Here is a 19,371-nt window from a genome sequence, read left to right as displayed (position 1 = left end):
CAAATCAAAAGATCAATCTTTTGATCACATCATTCTAGTCTTCAGATCTGAAACAGTCCAGATAGTTTAAAGAGGTTTAAATGTCCAGTCGCGTGGGCCAGCTCTTTGATTCTGGCGCCCTCTTCTGTCCATCTGTCGAACTACCACATTGAAACTTTTCCACGTTGCTTCAGTTGGGGGGGGTGATTTGGTGATCTCACCTTTTCCTGAGGCTGCTTCTTTAATGATAACGCAACGGAACTGTGTTCTTGCAAAAACACACATAAAAAAAAACAAGATTTTAGTGAATTACATTTTTACGGAAAAATGAAAGGAGATTACTAATATGATGAACTAGGTCCTGACTGATATATTTGTTGGGACAAAATGTGGGTGCAAAAACAAACAGCTACACACCAACACACACGGGTCCTTTTATATGTCTTTATTCTTAAAAATGCGTGCGGATCTTGCGGTCAGCTTGTCCTGATGTGGGCTGGGGAGGGTCATGCAGCTGTGTGTCCACAATCTACAGTCATCCTACAAGTTTAAAGCTTTTTTTTTTTCTACGGAAAGGTCAAAAGCTGCAATGATTCTTAAATATACCGATATAAATGATAATTGCATAGGGTAATAGCCATGCTGTACAATACACATGATTATAAAATAATGTTTTTGTCAATATTAATACATCTCCTATATGTTCTTCATTAGTCTCAACATTTAAGTGCATCACATAATATGAACAATCTTGATATCAATGCAAATCTTATACATTAGGTATAGTGACTGAACACATACAGTACATAGAGGAAAGTAAACCTTGTTCAAAATTAGAGGGACATTGCAAAGCCCTTAAAATGCAATAAATAGCGCCTGATGAGACGATGCAGCTGGTAGGCAGCAGAATGATAAAACTATACAGAGCCGTCGTACCAGATTATGGTGGCATTTCCTTTTTACGCTGCCTTTTCTTCTACTCTAAAACACACAGAATATCTACATGAAGCCACTTTCAGAAACCAAAAAATAAGGGAAAAAACCTTTCTTCAAACAGAAGGTCAACATCCGGCATGCATTATCACAGAAGTAATAAAAATATTAAAACTGGTGTATAAGAGAGATAAATCATAAATAGCATGTAACTGCATGCAGCGACGAAGATGATGATGATGACGATGTTGTTTACAATCCCATAATGGTTTGAGAACCTCCTGGCCTCGCACAACAAACTCATAAGGCATGCCTCACCTAATCCCTCCACAAGCATACATTTAATGGCTGATGAATCCCATTAACAACTGATGTGGATCCTCTTCTTCTTCACCATCGTATGGTCAACACAGTTCCCATGAAACCTGCGGAGGCCGAGGAGACGGCGTTGGTTTTCCGTCGTGCCGACATATGCGTGCACACATTATAGCTGGTGGCCACCAGCACAAAGAGGAATTATTAATCGTCCTTTTCTTAATAATTGAATACTCACTCAGCGAGCAGGCTGCTCAGTTGGTGTTCCTCTGACGGAGGTTCTTGTCTTTGTGGTTGTTGGTCGAGTTGGTTTTCCTTTGATACGACATAAAACAAACGCCCTCAGTTCCGAATGCGCTCTTTGATTTGATTGTATTCGTTAGCAGTTATAGTATAGAGACTTACATTTCAAAAGCAACTTTTAAAATGTCGTGCTGCACCAGCATTAATGGGGTTTATTATAGTCATATTGCCCCCTCCCCCCATGTTTTACCCCTTCCCTGACTCCATTTGTGGGGTGATTTTTAAATGCAATTTGCAATCTAACGCAGCAACACAACCCACCATATAAACCATCTATTAAATGACGGTCCAAACCTGTGAATCCACCTTTTACATAATTAATACTGTAAAGTTTTAAGTCTTACAACAAACTGTAAAATACTTACATGGGTCCAGCTGGGTCGTCATCTGAAGCAACGAGGGGGAAACATGGAGAAATGAAGAGCAGAACACAGTTCAGAAGCTTTTATTCCCAGAATTAAAATGGGGCCACATGACAGAGCAGCACAAGGTGACGTTTCTACACGTTATGGTTTAAAAAATGAGACAAAGTGACAGAATAAAGAAACAAGAGTCACGCTCCCCTCACAGACACATTAAGACTCATGAAAGACTCCTGATATTTCTTTTCAAAAAGCCTCTGTTGTCATGCACAGATGAGCAGCAGCTGCTCGATCAGAGGGTTTCTGGAAACATCTGCGGTGGCGTTCATGCCATTTCAGATCAAATCCTCCAAACAGATGTTTTAACTGCGTCTGACAGGTTTTTTTTGTAATGGAAGCTGGAGGAAGATGAGGCTGGATTGTTCATGAGGCATGCAAACTCTCTCACTTACCCCGAGCACAGGTTGGTAATGCCATTGGGAGGGGGGAGGGGGAAGGGGGGCGTGGGGGGTTGGGAGGGAGAGATAGTACATCAACCTGTTACAATATTCACCTGCAGAGGCGACCTTATCTACAGCCAGGCTGTGAATGAACACATGATTAGAGGATTACCATTGGGTGGGAGACTCCTCGTCGGGAACGTATCTTTACGTTTCTGCTCATTTCGCCAGCAAATTCCTCATTTATTCCCGTTTCCGGGACTGTTCTGAGCTGTCAATCATGCGCTGCCTGTTGCATTTAATTAGCGTGGGACAACTTGGCTACTCTGTTTGAAAGCAGAAGGTCGCCCGAATGGCGTTGCTGCATATTTCACGGGGGGCTGCAGGCCGTCCCGGGACGCAGGTCCGGTAGCTCAACGACCAGGCTGGAAACGCTTCAACCTTCCCACCTCCAGGACACGGCCGCATCATGTGTCTCATCAATTTTAAAGGGATGAGAGTGTCCCGACAAGGAGTGACCTCCTGTGTCTGCCGACAGGGGCGACCTCGCCGGACTGAATTATTGAGTGCGGGCGTAGCCGAGTGTTGGGTGACGCCAGCGCGACTCTGACCGGGGAAACCAACTCAACGGAAAATAAAGCTGCGCTCCACCTGTGCTGACTCACCGTCTTGTAAATCTTCTGGCTTCTTACGCTTCTCGTACACGACGATGATGATGACCAGGATGATGATCTCAGCCAGAACGCCGAGGAGCGGCCATAAGGGGGCCAGGTGGCTGCGGACCCTCAGCACCGACTTCTCCTCGCGGCTGCCGTACATGTTGGTGGCGTTGCATTGGTACTCGCCTGGATCTAACCCGATGTCCAGGTTGGAAATGTGGAGCTCGGTGTAGTTGTCTTTGCTGCTGATGGAGAAACGGCCGCTGGAGTTGTCGATTTCCTACCGAGGGAGGAGACACGACCCGTCAAACCTCTCCGACTGTGACCGTACTTTGGGTTCAGCGTCCCCTCGTGCCTCACGTACCCGGAAGATGCCGTTGTCGAAGCGGCGCCAGCTCCAGGCAGGGTGGGGATAACCCACAGACTTACAGTAGAGGCTGGCCTGCTGCCCCTCGTTCCTGTTCTCGCTGCGCTTGTGTCCTGTAATCTCCGGAGCAGCTAAAACAGCATCAGAGTGACACTCAGGAAGGTGCAGGAACTTGTGCTGAGAAATTCCAGCAAGGACTTTTTGATTTTTACAGGGAAATTAAAGGAATTTGTGAATAAATGCAGCCAATAATGTAAAAAAAAAAAATCAGAAAAAAACAGTGAGAAAAACATCTAATGAGGTTGAAAAAGAGTAAATTTGGAGCCACAGAAACAAACAAATATAAATGTCAGAATTCTATCACAAACAAACCCCCCCCCCCTTTTTTTCCCACAGTGGGACACAGGACAGCAGAAAAGGATGAGCAGATTTTACTGTAATCCCTCGCCATCAGACAAACAAGGCACCATCTGCTGCCACTGAGCTGGCCCTGAGATGAAGGTGTCAAGGGCGCCGGCTGCCGCGGAGCAGCCGCATGAATTCACGGCTCCTCGCGTGGCAGAGCGGAGAAAGCTCGAGGCCGCCCGGGTCAGGTTGTAAAAATGGCCACGTCTATAAAGGCGGCCTCCACTCTGACCCCCGAAGCTCACAAATCAGCGCTTACATCGGACTTCGATGGTGGCGTTGGCGGCAGGAGCGCCCTGGAAGGTGTACACACACATGTACACGCCGGCATCGTCTCCCCTGGGCTTGTTGAGTCTGCAGGGAAGAAAACGCGTCACCCGATGAATCACGCAGCCAACGCACGCAGACGCACGTGCACACGCACAGACCTGTACTCGATGTTTATGTTAGACGTGCGCGTTTCCGGGATCTCCTCTCCGTTCTTCATCCAGAAGCTCTCCTGGTGGACGCCGTGCATGCTGGTCAGGTTGCACTGCAGCATGAGAGCGTCGCCTTCGACGGGCAGCACGGCGTGCTCCGAGGCGCTGATCACCGACTCTGTCGAGGAGATACGAACCAAGCGCCGGTGAAGTGATGCATTGTGGGTTTGGACAGAAACCAGCGTCACGACTCGGGGGTAGAAACAGTGCGGCTTTGTGGACAGAATGCACGACAACATTAGAAACTACACAGGATTTTCATGACCTGATGTTCCTGTTTCCTTCTTTGGAAAAATGGGATGACAACAAAGGAAAACAGAACGATGTAAAGAAAAAAACACAAAACACGGGCGTGAGGTCGGGAAGCTCGGGAATTTCGGGAAGCTCGGGGTCACTTTTTGGAGCCGAGGAATCAGCACCGATGTGAACTTCTACTGGGCGCATCATAAAGGGAAGGTGATGGGAGGTGGTTTCTACCTGAGGAGGGCGGACCTGCAGAGGAAGCTAAGCTGGCCCACACGGGAATTCCTAAAAGAGGGTGGTGGTGGCGGTGGTGGAGGGGGGGTGGCTTCCTCTACCCTGACCACTCACTCTGCAGCACCGTTATGGTGGCCTGAGCGCGGATCCAGGTGGTGACGGGGTTTTGGTGCAGGTCGTTTCGCCGCGGGTCGTTGCTGGCTCTGCACTCGTACGTCCCCGAATCGTCCAGCGTGAGGCGGGACACTCCCAGCACGCTGGCGGCGTTGCTGCCGTACGCCGTGCTGATGGACACACGCCGCTTCCGGGCGCCGTCCCACAGCTGCCTGAAGGAGTCGACTCGATTGATCTCAGAGTACCACCACTGGATTTCTGGGGTGGGGTGTCCCACCACGTCGCAGTACAGCTCAAAGGTGTCGCCCGTGAGCTTGGTCTCAGACAGGGGGGATTTCACAAAGCCGGCTGGTGGGTGCAGTTTAAGGGCGACAGGTGAAGGATGGAAAAACAAAGGAGATCAAAGGAAAGACGTGAAAACTTAAATCAAAGAGCAGACAGTGAAAATGTGCAGAGCTACTCGTCACTTTGGCATCCGGCTGTCATTTTCAGCGTCCACCTTCACCAGACCGATCAAAGACTGGAGAACAAAGCCAAGCTGCTGGTCTTTAATGTTTAAAAATATCAAACTCATGGCGGTGAATTCAGGCCGTCTCTCAGACTGCGTGACATCAATACACCTGGCGCAGAGGAGAGCGAGGCGACCTCGGCTCCGTTTCAGCCATTACTGCTGCTATTCCTGGGCAGCTTTAATTCGGTTGCACTGGGACGTCCTCACGGCGCTGCTCTCCGGTTTGTTAATGACATCTTATAAATACGCGCACGTCTCACAGAGTTGGGCACCAACGTCCTCTAAGTGACCTTTCTGTTTTCAGGACATCCTGTCAGGCCAATTTAAACACCAGCGGCGTCCAGAAAGGTCCGGGCCCCCCTGAGACGGTGCTCCTGGACTCATCCCATTGGCTCAAACCTCCAACAACAAAATGGTGGAAACATGGAAATACTAATTGATCACAGCTGCACAGGTGGGGGGGAGGGGTCCTGTAGTCTATGGACACGCGGAGATGAGATTGAGAAGAGATTTATTATAGAAGCTGCAGCTCTAAGTCTCTGGGGAAGCGCGTGGGCGCTTCGTAAAAGACCCCCCCCCCCCCCATTCCACGGACGCTGGCAGGAAGGAGGCAGGAAGAGCAAAAGATGGCCAGATTTTTTTCTGCTGATGTTAAGTCGACACGACGTGAGCGGAGCAGCACAGCAGGAAGAGGTTTGTGGGGAAGATCGGGCAGAATTAAACCCAAAGCTCAGCTGTCGACACGTCCTGCCGCCTCGCATCGTCCGGACGCCTCAGAAAGTGCTGAGCGCACAGCGCTGTCCCCGCACGCCGCCACGCCGCCCCCGCGCCACACGTGCTTAGACAACGGCGCCCGCGTTCAGGCCGCTTCAACTGTCGGCTTTGCTTTGTGGTTGCCCGTCTCATCCTGCGCTGCCACGAACATCCAGTTTTTTGCATTATGGTTATTTTGGATCACTTATGAACATTATTTCCATCATTTCATTTACATTTTTACAATCATTTCATCAAGGTGTGAAAGAAAACCCAACACGCTCCGTCACTGTGGAATATCTAGCATCAATCATGTAAGATTACAGTCAATAAACTGGATATTTGGTCCATTTAGTCCATCGCTGTGCAAAATACTCCAACATCTGTCCCAAATGTATTCAATTAAGTACTAGAGCAGCGAAAATGAAGGAATAAATGACTGTTCATCATTAGTGCTTCTGTGCCTGGGTTGGAACAGGTCCTCCAACTCCTCATGCATAACTGCTGCAACTCCCATCAACATCGAGGCGCTCGACAACGGGGCCATAACGGCGTTCTGAGGCACTTCCTGTCATCCATCAAAACAAATCAGTGTCCTGTTTAAATTAGCGCAAACTGTTGCGACACAGCAGATAATTAGATGGTAAATTAATATTCTCCCAGAGATACAGATAAACAAGAGACAACAGCTGAAACCCATGTTCCAATAAAAGACGCGGCGGGAAAACGTGCTAATGTAACGCTAGTTAGCTTTAAAATGACCTGGTTATTCATGCTTTGATGCGTTAGTCCTCCAGGTTGCTATGGAGATGAGCCTAGCTGGGTTAGAATGGTTTCATCTGCATAGATTTGTAACATGTCGTCCCTGCACCCACATACATGGATTGTAATAGATTTATTGATAGAAATCCAATAACGGATCATCTTCAGTCAGTATCCAGCCTGTGCACGTTGATGGCACATTGTAAAGAATTATCTTTGATTCTGGCTCAAAGAAGGCAAAAAAAAAAATGCAATTAACCTGAATTCTTTTCCGAGTGCTGATTAAAGATGAGGTGTGTGGAGTGGGTGCAGCATCTGAGATGGCTAGAGCATTCCCACACACGGTCTCCTCCAGGGAGGGGCCATTTCTCCTCACACAATGCTTGGAAAAGGGCCACACTTGGACACCAAAAACATAAACGGGGATACACCCCGAGACCCTTCGCAAGGAGGGGATGGAGGCCTGAACCAGCAGCAGAGCACTGGAAACCCACGGCTGTTCTGCAGTGCAGCACATCTCAGCAAAGAGTTAATTCGGTGTTCCAAGAAGACATTAAAGCTTCTGATCCCAGTGCAGCATCTCCGCGCTAAAAATAGAAACATGCAGTAAAACGGAACGATGCTATTTACGGCTGCACCTCTTAACTTCCCACGTTTAATCATCACATAGGTGCAACCTGCATAATGCGAGGAGCAGCCTGGAGATAAAGCCGCTGAATTCCTCAGCTGCATCCTCGCATACCTGAGCAGAGCCGTGCGCGTTCTGAACTTCAGCGGGACACCGTCTGCAGACACCTTCCCACGTCCTTGCTGATCACTCGGGTATTCAGCACCACACTTCAGGGGACATTTTCGGGACATTACACAGGCCTCCGTGTGGCGGGGGGGATTCAGCTTGGAGCCCATCAATGATTGATTGAGCCGCACATCCCCGCTTCAGATCGGTCTAGATCCCGATCAGCGATCTTTAATGACACCGATGTCTCCGCGTGACTCATTCCAAACGCCTCAGCGCAGAAATGCGGGCAAGATCTCGCTTAAAAACCGCATTTTTTTTACAGCGATGAGCGGTCGCGCGGGCCCGTTTTCCGAGCCGTGAGGGCGCATTTCCTACCGTTCTGCGAGGACACGGACTGCAGCATCAGGACTCCGAAGATCGCCAGCCAGGAGAACATGACTGCGGCGGGGACGCCAGGTACCGTCATCGGACACTGCGGAGGGGAGATGCCGCTGGACGAGCGCTAAGGTGACCTGGACGGGGCGGAACGACGCGGGGAGGGTTCGCGGACCTCCAGAGTCTCCAGGCGAAGAAGGTGTCACTGGGTAGACTACCGGGAAGCGTGTGCGCTGCTGCTGGGCTACCTGTGCACTGCTCCGCTGTGAGCCTCGAGCGGCGAGGGAACCACCTTTCTTTAAAAAAAAAAGAAAAAAAAACGCTCCTTTGATCTCACATCTCGCGAGATCTCGTCCGTACTAATGCTCGTGCGAGCGCATTGAGCTTTGCTGCAATAAATATATCAAAATAATTAAAAAAGTAACCTTCGCTTGATAGATCATCTTGCTATAGCTGATCTATACATGATTCATTATATAAGATCATATCAAAACAGCAAACGTTTGATAAATGAAAATGTACATCCTACATTTAAGGTGATGTGCAGCGGAATATCTGCCACATAAAATCTTAAATGAGAGCTATTTCCTTCTAAACCAACCCCAGATTGATACACTAATCTGCAGTGGGTCAAGCAGGTCCTCAGGTCAGCTAAACCCTGACCTCACCAGGGCCTAGGACTCAAAGTAGCCCTTTAATCCTCTTTCTCTTTGAACTAAAATGGGCTAATGGCAGTGTCACATTGGCCCTGGAACCTTGTTTTGTAGTTATTCATTTCTGCCCTTTTCCACAGTAAAATAAAGCTTGTTTACTTTAAAAGTGTTATCATGCATGTCAAAGTCTGGCTGGAGTTTCCTGGGCCACAGGTCCATCGAGCACCTTCTAAGCACCTTCTAAAGATCTTGGCTTATTTTTGGACACAGCCCAGCCTAGACAACCAGGACAAAGTCTGCACCAGTAATAGCTTGATTTCAAAAGACTGTTTAATTATTACTACCATTATATTTCATACTGTGCACATATCTTGCATTAATTAAGTTTAAAAGTATTTTACAGATGATTCACAGCCACTAAAATATACCTGACAATTCAGCACCGTGGCCACTGGGGCTGGACCACCAGGCTGGACCTCTCGGAACATTTATGTCCGACCCTGTGAGGGACAACAGACCTGTCTGATCATCATCGCACCGCTGCTGCAGCCACCCTGAGTGGAGTCAGAAGACGGGCGGATGAGATTCAGTTTGGGAGTTCACCCTTAAAAGTGGAGGTTCAATAATGACACCTTCATTAAGAGGTTATGATCTTCGATTCGACTTTATTTTTAGAGCATCACTCAGGCTCGTCCCCAGGGCCGGATGCAGGAGCAAACGACAGTGGACATGAAGGTAAAGTCAATTCATTCGTGCTTAACTTTAGTCCTAAAAAGAATCTTCCACACACACCTGAGTGCAGAAATGCAGATAACAACAAGAAGCAACGCAGCAGTGGACAAAGCTGCAATGACGTCCAGAGAATGGTAGGTGAACCAGGACATCTTATTAGCGTGAGTCCGCAGGTGCTGAGCTCCTTTATGTCTCATCACGTATTCTATCCAGAACACAGCCAGGTCCAGCGGTTTCACGGGCTGATCGCGGTGCAACCGCGATAGCCTCTGCATGTTCTCCCTGTAAGAGGGGTCGTGAAGAACCGTCTCGAGGGCCTCTGCGAACACGTCCCTGTCCAGCACGGCGATGTCCAGAACCACAGCACCTCCCTTTGCTCTGAGCCTGGACAGGTTATCAGGCTGATCCAAGAACAGAGGCAGTCCGACAACTGGGATTCCGTGGAAAATTGCCTCTTGAACCCCATTCGTACCTCCATGGGTGACAAAGACTCGAGCTTTGGGGTGTGCCAGCAGGTCGTTCTGGGGGAGCCAGTCCACCAGTAACGTGTTGTTCCCGAGGCTGGACGGCCTTTGTCCCACATACCTCCACACAACCTTGTGAGGCAGCCGCGCGAAGCCTGCGGCAATCTCCTCCGCAACATCCCGAGGAAGGTCTGCGACCAACGTTCCGAGGGTCATGACGACGACCCCGTGTTCTCCCGAACTCTGGACAAACTCCTCCAGGTCTGCGGGAAGAGGCTTCGGGGCCTTGCACTGGAAGCCCCCCATGTAGACGATGTTTGGCATCGTCGGTCGGGGGAACTCAAAGACAAAATCGTTCCTCATGAGCCAAATATCAGCATCCAGGAAAAAGGTGGAATAATCCACATCAGGTCCAAAGTACTTCTCGACTAACGGTTTGTAACAAGGTTCTGTTATGCTGGACATTGTGTACATCCCCAGGATGTAGCTCAAAAGATTCTTGATTCTCTGTGGGAACGTCATCTTATCTGTCAGCTCGGCTGCAGTAAAAGGAACGTACGATAGAGGCGAAGGAGCGATAAGCAAGTGAGCTTCGCCTTGAATGGTCCATCTGACGTTATAAATCAGAGGAACCTGGAGACGGCGGGCCAGAATCGCCCCTCCCCCGAAGCCCGGGTCAGTCAGAAGCACGTCGTATTTCGCTTCTTGTAGAGACAGCATGAGTTTTTCATCTTCAAACATCTGAGTCACCATTTCACTCATCCCTTTGTGGAACTGGGAGAACTGGTGAACAACTACCTGCCTCAACTGGAGATTGGTCCAGAACCGGGACCAGGAGGAGGCGTTCCTCCCCGCGAGCCGGATCTCCAGCTGTTGGACCAAATACGTTTCCATATTGTCTTCAAACCCGTTGGAGCCGAGAAGCGTGACGCTTCGGTAGAAAGGAGACTTTTGGCTGATGTACCAGCTATCAGACGCCCGGACCACGGTGACCTCGTGACCTTTGGTGTGCAGCTCCTCGATAAGTACTTTCATGTTTACCCAGTGGCTCCCGTCCATTGGGAAGACCAGAATTTTCCCGGCGGATGAAGGCACAGGAACTTGTATAAACAGAAGGGCCACGGTGAGTAGAGGTGAAAGAGGCCACGTCATGATGAGGCTTTAAAACAACAAAAACAAGTCAATATTAGTACGTTTTGGATTTTACAGGATATGTACTTTGGCATGTAGCCTTGAACGGAACCATTTTATGACATGTACGCATATAAACCCCTTATTTAAAAAAAAGAAATGTACGGGTTTTTTTTTACAAACTTTGCTGACAAACCTGTGTTCTTGCATCAAAACTTATAAAACTAAAATCATTCAATGTTTTCCCACTTTACAGAAACTCATAAGAGAACTTCTTAGGAACACTTACTGCGGTGAAGGGTCCTGTGTCTCTAGCCCGATTATCTGCTCTGGAATCAACGAATGCGTGTAGCTCCGACTGTAGATAAGAGTCCAGCTGTAAAAGGTGTTTACTGCTCATGCACATCCGCTGAGGAGGATCGTGGACAATGTTCATAACAGAAGGGCTTCAGCTTCAGCGCCCTCTAGTGTCAAAGGACACGCACTAGTCATGATTGTTGCCCTGGACACATGCAGAGACTTAAGCACCATTTTACAAAATCCATGCATTTATTTGATACATAGCTGACACCTCTGTGTCCAGTAGGGTCAGGATCATTTACAAAATGGCCACAAATTGTCCATTATCATAAGAAAAATAACAAAACGATGTAGGAATCGTGTTGATCATTGATACATATTTCTGCTAGATCCTCTACACAACTATGTGCCTTATGACTTACTCAAATTACTCATTTTAAAAGTCCCATCGTTCTTATTTTTCATACAATACTTTGCATTAGGTTCTGCAGGTCTTATCTCTGTATTAATATAGTATATTTATATGAACATATCAAATGTAAATAACCCCAATTAGGCAGGCAACGGCTGCATGAGAAAGCAATGAAGTCAACCCTGAGGTGGAACAAACCAGCTGATACTCGAGCAAATGTCTTGAATAATAAGAATTTTAAGAGGAAATAACCCCATCGGGAAGATTCAACCAATGACGTAAACGTGCAGCTTAATGACAGACGGAAAAGAGCAAAAGTAATTTATTCATTACTATTGTTTTTGAGGTATATCCAGTTCCCCTTTTCCAAATCATTTGCACTCCAGTCTGGCTGCAAATACAGTTTTACTACATTTTTCACCATGTTTTAGGGGGCAACGACCCACAGCACACTAAACCAACCAAACTGAATAAGTTCACCGGACCAAATCAAGCAATTAAATGGCGCCTATTGTCAAAGGAGCATGTTTTTGGCCGCTTGTTTGAAATGATGAAAGTTGCCGTCGCTGGTGGAACCTCTCCCTGCAGCCCTTTGTTGTTGTTCTCACGCTAACATGCGAGATCCGGAGCCCCGACTCAGCTGCGCGGTCACATCCCGCCCCGACTTCCCCTCCGCCAGCGGCCTGCTGTGGTTTGAGATGAGTAGAAGATGTCGGTTTCGGGGCTGAAGGCCGAACTGAAGTTTCTGGAGTCAATTTTTGACCCGAACCACGAGCGATTCAGAATAATAGACTGGAAACCGGACGAGCTGAGCTGCCAGTTCAACGTGACCGGGGAGAAGCTGCTGATCATCCACTGCAACATCACGGTGAGCAGCAGGCCGGCGCTGCGCACAAGCTAGCCCGGCCACGGACCGCCGCGGCCGGCCGGCCCGTCCGCCCGCCCGCCCGCACAAGGTTCCGTGTTTACAAAAGAGCCGCCGGCCCAGGGCTGGCCTCCGCGGCTCCACGGCGCGTTTGACTGGCGAACACGGAGCTGAGAGCAGCTGGTTAAATAAAACGACGCCACGTTTGCGTTACTTTCACTTTATAAACCAGCCGACGACGACGAGCGACGCCGCCGCGGTAGCCTGTTAGCCTGCCCGCTCAGAGTGCCGCCAGCTCGGCTACATGGAGGCTTTCCGCTCGGCCGGACGGCATTTGCTCACTTTATCTATCGGGCTTTTGAGTTATTGTTCCGGGGGGAAATACGCAGCCGTCTTGTGGTTTCGACTATTTTAAATCGCACTTCCATTCCGAATGTTGGAGGCGGTTTCATCGTAATCTAACCTTAAAAAATCCCCCTTTTCGGTGCATAATAGTAAGACAATAGTACAATACTACGGGCAATAGTAAGGCACGATCTATGTAACTTTGTGTTGTGGTTGTGTTTTAAAGCCCTGCGCATTTGCATCGATGAAACACTTAAAACGTCGCATCTCCGAATGTTCGTGCACATTTTTTGCGTGTGTTCAGTATAATGATTCCAGGCTGCCAGTGTCGTCCCACAGTGACAGTATTGCAGTATTACTGGACCCCGGGTTGAGTTTGCGTCTACTGAGTCTAGTCGTTATTTCAGTTGTGTCACAGGATCTTGCAGAGCTGAGAATTTCATCTCACAGTGTTTTTCCGTTGTGTAGATGACATTAAATTTAGTGGAAATTCATTTTTTTGGGGGGTGGGGGAGCAAACTAAATGGGTCAGGGACGTTACTGCATTGTAACACCGACGCCTGGGAGTCGTGAGTCGAGCAAAGGGTTCTTCAGTTGTGCAGGCAGGATGTTAACTTCTAAGGGCCGAGGCGTCCGCTGGAGGTTTGAGACGACCACGTCGACGGATCAGACCGACAGGCGGCCGGACCGGGTCCTCGCGCCTAAACTGGGCCAAGGAAATCAGCCGGAGCCCAAACAGTCGTAATCCTGTCACAGATTCAGCAGATGTCACCGCTTCACACCCGGCGTCACCTCTTCTGAGGCCGGTGAAGCTCGTTGGGAGGGGGCAGAAAGCCTCAATGATAAAGAATTCCCACCCGACGCCCTTCGAAAAGGTGTTCTTCGCTCACATCTGCTTCTGTTGGCGTCCGCTGCAACACAAGAGGAAGCCACAACAATGCTTCGGCTTTGGTCGAGCCTGACGTAAACGCTGCTCCGCTGACTTAAGGAAACAAACGGGGGTCAAGAAAGCAGTCAAGCCTCCTTCACCTGCAGTCCCAAAGCTCTGGCAGCAAACGTCCCTCTGTCATCTGGTTTTGGTAGAAAGTTTCCAGAGTTTCTCTAGGAGCCACACGTATTCCCGTCGTTACAATGTAATAATTCACCGGCACTGTGCCGGGATTTAGCCTCCTTCATCTTCTACTGTCGCAGGAATCGTATCCATCAACACCCCCGATATGGTTTGTCGACTCCGATGATCCAAGTCTCGCAGAAGTGTTGGAGCGCTTAGAAGATGTGAGAAGAGGCAGCACGCTGGTGAGTGGGCCAAAGCTTCGCCCGCCTTCCTCTCGTGTTCGTGTCGGAACGGCAGCTCGTTTCATGTCTCCTCTTGTCTGATCAGCTCCTCCAGCAGTTGAAGCGTCTCATCTGTGACCTGTGCCGCCTCTACAACCTGCCTCAGCATCCAGATGTGGAGATGCTCGACCAGCCTCTGCCGACCGGTCCTATCACTCAAGACAGAAAGGTGGCGGCAGGATAGGAAAAGGCCTGGCATGTTCAGTCAGAACTTGGTGTTCTTCAGCTTACAGTGTGTTGTTTTACCACAGCATGGGCTTTCAGATGAGGTGACGTCTGAGGAGGAGGAGGAGGAAGAGATGGGAGAGGTATCTGTCCATTTGCTGCATCCGTGCCGCTGTTTGCATCCTGTTTGTAACCGTCATCCATCCACTGGCAGCAGGACATTGACCTGGACCAAGACCTGGACCATTATGACATGAAAGAAGAGGAGCCGGTGGATGGGAAAAAGTCAGAAGATGACGGGATCGAAAAGGAGAATCTGGCCATCTTGGAGAAGATTCGCAAGAACCAGAGGCAGGATCACCTTAATGTGAGTGGCAGCACAGTTTCCAACTGATCCAAAGCCACGATTAGACCTCATTTCTGAAATGGACCCCCCCCCCCCCCCCCCCCCCGAAACGCCCTCATCCGATTAGAATTTAGATTTTTGCATCTTTCCCGATTTGATCTCTGTGGGTTCCTCCGCGCTCGTCGCCAGCCGCGGCTAAAAAACGCTGACTCATCGTTCCTTTCGGCGCTGATAGCGTTGCAGCGGGACACGGGGGGACCCGGCTGAAAAGAACGCTTGGCTAAAGGCTGAATGAGCCGCTCGTAACAGCAGCATCAGACATTTTTAGGAAGTCGCAGGTCTTGGTGGGGAGTAGCGCTTGAATGTGACGGGATGAAGCAGCCTGATGGAGCTGTGGTGCTGAATGTTGCAGGGCGCCGTGTCCGGCTCAGTGCAAGCCTCGGACCGCCTCATGAAGGAACTCAGGGAGATCTACAGATCACAGAGTTACAAGACGGGTAAATATGGACGCAGCCGCGGTGACTCCGGCTCCACGGGTCCTCCTCACATTTAACGCCTCTGTTTCTTTCAGGTATCTATTCAGTTGAACTAGTCGGCGACAGCCTTTACGAGTGGCACGTCAAGTTAAGGACGTAAGTTTCTGGTGGCCTTTCAGCCGGCGTGGGGTGTTTCAGACTGGCGGACTGAAGCTGTGTGTGTTTTCCCAGGGTCGACCCAGACAGCCCGTTACACAGCGACCTGCAGGTCTTGAAAGAAAAGGAAGGGGTGGACTATATTCTGCTAAATTTCTCTTATAAAGTGAGCCTAATAATAACAATTTGTCTGGCTTTGTTGGCGGCGAGGATGGTTCTTAACACCTCTTTCTTCACGCGACAGGATAATTTTCCCTTTGACCCACCTTTTGTACGAGTTGTCTCCCCTGTGCTCTCTGGAGGGTGAGTATTAGCTCTGATCCTTTAGCTTTGTTGGCTGCTGTCTAATGATCGGCTGCACGCAGCTGCTGTGGAAATATAAACCGTGTCCATTTTATGAGCCTGTCATTGTATCTCTTTATTTACAGCCCATTTGATCTGCGGTGAAGTGCGAATATCTCTTCCTCAAATTAAAGCAGCATCACTGTTACAGATATTTAACGCTTCAGTGTGATTTAGTCCCTTCAAGAAAGCACAAACAAGCACTCGTGTTTAAACCTGCCGTGGTGAATGTTGTCTTTTCTGCTTCAGTTACGTCCTGGGAGGAGGGGCCTTGTGCATGGAGCTCCTCACAAAACAGGTAACGCGTGAGGTTCTGTTGCGGGCCCGCCGTTGCACGCCTGACTTGCTGTTTGTCTGACGCTTGCAGGGCTGGAGCAGTGCCTATTCTATAGAGTCTGTCATTATGCAGATTAATGCAACTTTGGTCAAAGGCAAAGCCAGAGTGCAGTTTGGAGCCAACAAGGTAAATCCGGGGTCCTTCACCTCTGACCCCACGGCTTTGTCAGCAGGCGCTCGCTGTGCGTCAATGACATCATCGCTTGTTTTTTCCAGAACCAGTACAATCTCGCCAGAGCACAACAGTCATACAAATCCCTCGTGCAGATTCATGAAAAGAACGGTGAGTGCACGTGTGTGAAAAGGTTGCTCATGTGGGATCCTTTGGCTGAGGGCTTGTCTTCCTGTCCTGGCAGGCTGGTACACACCACCTAAAGAGGACGGATAAGGAGCCTGCACCACTATGCACTGAGAACATGTCTTTGGGTCAAAGTATCCTGCTTCTTTGGAATATTTACCCCTTCTCCGAACTAACCGGGGATGCATCATCTTTTTTGTGGGCACCATCAATTTCTGTGGCTCCTCTGACAAGTATTTCTCTGCCCTGCTCCAGGAAGGACTTTCCTCTGGTACAACTCCCCTCTGAGATCTGGAGGGGAGGATGATGGGGGGGTATTAATAGTCCTGTTTTCAAAGTATGCTCATCTGTATTAGAGGAAAACCCCTTTCTCCTTGTAATGGATGGGAATGCCTTTCTTTCCTGCTGTGACAGAGACGTGTTTGACTGATTCCACCTCTTTAAATGACACATTGAAGTGCAGATTGATTCTGAACCTCAGGTGGCACCTGGGCTCAGCCATGACCTTTGGCATCTTTCTGAACTTGCTTATGTTCTCTCTCCTTTCCGTGGTAACTGGTACATACATGCAAATATTGTGTTAGAACCATTATTTGCTCTTTGTTTTTATTATTTTAGATGTCAATAAATGAGCCAGCTGTCTTAGCCTGGCCGCACCGTAGATGATTTTAAACACAACTCTGCCCCCCCCCCCCCGACACGACGCTGGTCCTGAGAATGATTAGAAAATGAGAACGATAGTTCCTCGCATGGAGCCAGCATCACCTTTGGATTTTTTTTAAAATGTTGTAGCCTGCCGCTCTTAGCTGTTGTCCAAGAATGTCGGGCCGGGCAGAACCAAAGCATGCTACATGCTACAAAATAGCATCCGCTGCAGATTACCCACAGAGCGGGGCTGACAGACCTGCTGCATATCCTGAGATGCTCAGCAGGCTCCAGCATCCTGACAAACCTAACATCTCTGAACGCTCTTTTGCCTTATTTGTGCTGGCTCCAGCTATCGCTCTTTCATTGATTATGGCCCGATTGATGGTCCGTTCGGTGCCGAAGTCCTTTGCATGGGCGCCTCGGCCGTCGGGCATTTAATTGCGGTATTAGGTTGAATGTTCCTGAGGGAATGAATAGGGTTGTTTTTTCCTGACATAAACCGATTGTAGTTGTTTGTTCCGCCCAGGTCAGATTTGAAAGCGCCGCCCCCCCCCCCTCCCCGAGAAGCCCAACCTTCGGCAGTATCTCTGCCACTCGTGACTGCGTCACATTTGCGATATTTGTAATATATTGCAGTTTTGACATCTGCGAAAGTGCGAACGAACGGCATCTCGGGTAACAAACCATAAAGAGGGTGGACGTGCATGCGGGCTTATCTTCTGGGGGCGCTGCACATTATATTTAGCCCAACGTAGTTGCAGTGAGCAGAACAGAGCGTGGGCCTGCTAATCCCGTGTAATTACCGTTATGTCAAATGTGACATGTTAACAGGATAACCCTGGCACGTTGACACACCCGTTAACAGCTCATCAGCATCTTCTCTGGTGGTTTTACTCGAGTACTAAAGTGTGACGGCTGAATATTCCCAGTAAATATACCTGCACAACTGGAGGCTGATCCACAGCATGTTACCAAGGCGATGGCTTATTACGCCCTGTCCTCACCTCAGATATCGCTTTGTGTGGCGACACACGATGATAAACGTCCAGATATTTTTAAAAAACTAGAACTCCTCCGGTACGAAAGCCCTTAGAATCACTGCTGTATTCACTTTCCTCCGTGATGCCAAAAGATGAAGGTCAGAGAGGAAAGTAGAGATGACGGACGGGAGTCCGACGGACTTGCACGCTTCTCTAGCCGGACTGTCGGAAAGACTCATTTATCTCACTCGTCACTTCGTTTCCCAGCACCGACGTATGGATTTTCAAGTCTTGCACAGTTGGCTCGCTTTGGATTTATTTCTCATTCTACATTTGAAGAAATTTTGACCATGTACAGTAATTTGTAAACTTGCATCAAGTTTATGAATAAAGAATTTTAAGACTATTAGTGTTGGTTTCCTCTAGTTTTTGTCATTTGGCACCAGTGTGAACAGTAATAACGCCAGAAACTCACCACATTAGACAGGATGTAACAGGGACTCTTTAATATCTAGTCGGGTAAAACCAAATAATACAAAAGTAATGCACAAAACTCCTTCCTCTCTGGGGGGGCGCGGCCCCCCTCCCACAGCCTGTTTGTTTGTCCATGGATGGCAATGACAGCGTTTAACTCATCTCTAGTAATTACATACATCGACTTGTGTTACACGTGACAGTACATATCAGTCAGCATACAGTTGATGTGCAAACATGGGCGGCTTTGATACAGCAAAGAGAAAAGCAGCTTGTTCCTTCATCTCTGTGGCCCCTTTTACACTGAATTTATAAAACTGACCAGATAAACGTGTGTGAACTGCAGGTTTAAGGGGGTGGAATATCTCTACCTGCTGGTGGAAATGCTGCATAAGAGAGAAGCTTTTCATTCATAATGTGTTACAGTTGTGTTTATGATGCCTGCGCCCTCGTTGTAATAATTCTGTCTAATATACACGTTTGTATTGCTGTACCGATGTGGACACGTAACCCAGAGTGAGTGTGTTTAAAACATGAACCCTAATAAAATAAAGATGCTGAAATGAAAGGTTGTGGTTTGGCCACGGCCATGGAAACACACGAAGAATCGCCCCTTAAAAACCATCCACAATCCACAAAAAAGGAAGAACGACCGGGAAGAAGAACGACCGGGAAGTAAAACGACGGACTACCGAAGACCACACCATCACGATCGGACGAGACGACACGGGTTTGGGAAGAACGAGCATTCCGGTACGCACCTCCACATCTGTTTACATCTGTCTAATACTGAGTTACTGTGTTAACCATCTATTTTAATGTTACTGAAGAAGACTGGAGCAGCCAGGCCCCCACAGGAATCACACCGTGCCCCCCCCCCCACACACACACACACACACACACACACACACGTGCACAGAGTGTATTCTCTTCATTTTCA

The 19,371-nt window shown here is 48.7% G+C and overlaps 2 protein-coding genes and 1 pseudogene across 4 annotated transcripts; 1 reads left to right on the top strand and 2 right to left on the bottom strand.

Moving 5' to 3' along the window:
* Positions 1–409: 409 nt before the first annotated feature.
* LOC101070749 (neuroplastin-like) lies at positions 410–8,292 on the bottom strand. Of its 2 annotated transcripts, none has more exons than XM_011607628.2 (8): positions 7,974–8,292; positions 4,192–4,360; positions 4,023–4,117; positions 3,356–3,489; positions 2,998–3,271; positions 1,896–1,917; positions 1,466–1,542; positions 410–1,337 (listed from the first exon to the last, which is right to left on the bottom strand). In XM_011607628.2, the coding sequence occupies exons 1-7, from the start codon at positions 8,062–8,064 to the stop codon at positions 1,482–1,484; spliced, it is 846 nt and encodes a 281-aa protein (XP_011605930.2). In that variant the 5' UTR covers positions 8,065–8,292; the 3' UTR covers positions 410–1,337; positions 1,466–1,481. The 2 variants fall into 2 exon arrangements, with proteins under 2 accessions (XP_011605930.2, XP_029697023.1); XM_029841163.1 differs by having other exon boundaries at positions 1,896–1,905; positions 7,974–8,290.
* Positions 8,293–9,271: 979 nt separating this feature from the next.
* LOC101070978 (UDP-glucuronosyltransferase 2A1 pseudogene) lies at positions 9,272–12,228 on the bottom strand (annotated as a pseudogene).
* An 11-nt stretch (positions 12,229–12,239) lies between these two features.
* On the top strand, positions 12,240–18,599 carry LOC101065072 (ubiquitin-conjugating enzyme E2 Q2-like). 2 transcript variants are annotated; one of them, XM_003967704.3, is made up of 13 exons: positions 12,240–12,533; positions 14,067–14,171; positions 14,257–14,379; positions 14,462–14,518; positions 14,593–14,742; positions 15,134–15,218; positions 15,293–15,353; positions 15,429–15,519; positions 15,598–15,656; positions 15,945–15,993; positions 16,063–16,158; positions 16,248–16,314; positions 16,388–18,599. In XM_003967704.3, exons 1-13 carry the CDS (start codon positions 12,375–12,377, stop codon positions 16,417–16,419), a joined length of 1,134 nt encoding a protein of 377 aa, XP_003967753.1. In that variant the 5' UTR covers positions 12,240–12,374; the 3' UTR covers positions 16,420–18,599. The 2 variants fall into 2 exon arrangements, with proteins under 2 accessions (XP_003967753.1, XP_011605931.1); XM_011607629.2 differs by having other exon boundaries at positions 12,242–12,533; positions 14,590–14,742.
* Positions 18,600–19,371: the final 772 nt, after the last annotated feature.

This window comes from Takifugu rubripes, chromosome 9, assembly GCF_901000725.2.
Source record: "Takifugu rubripes chromosome 9, fTakRub1.2, whole genome shotgun sequence".
Taxonomy (NCBI): Eukaryota; Metazoa; Chordata; class Actinopteri; order Tetraodontiformes; family Tetraodontidae; genus Takifugu; species Takifugu rubripes.
The sequence above is the reverse complement of the archived record's forward strand: the minus strand, read 5'-3'. Positions and strand labels throughout refer to the sequence as shown.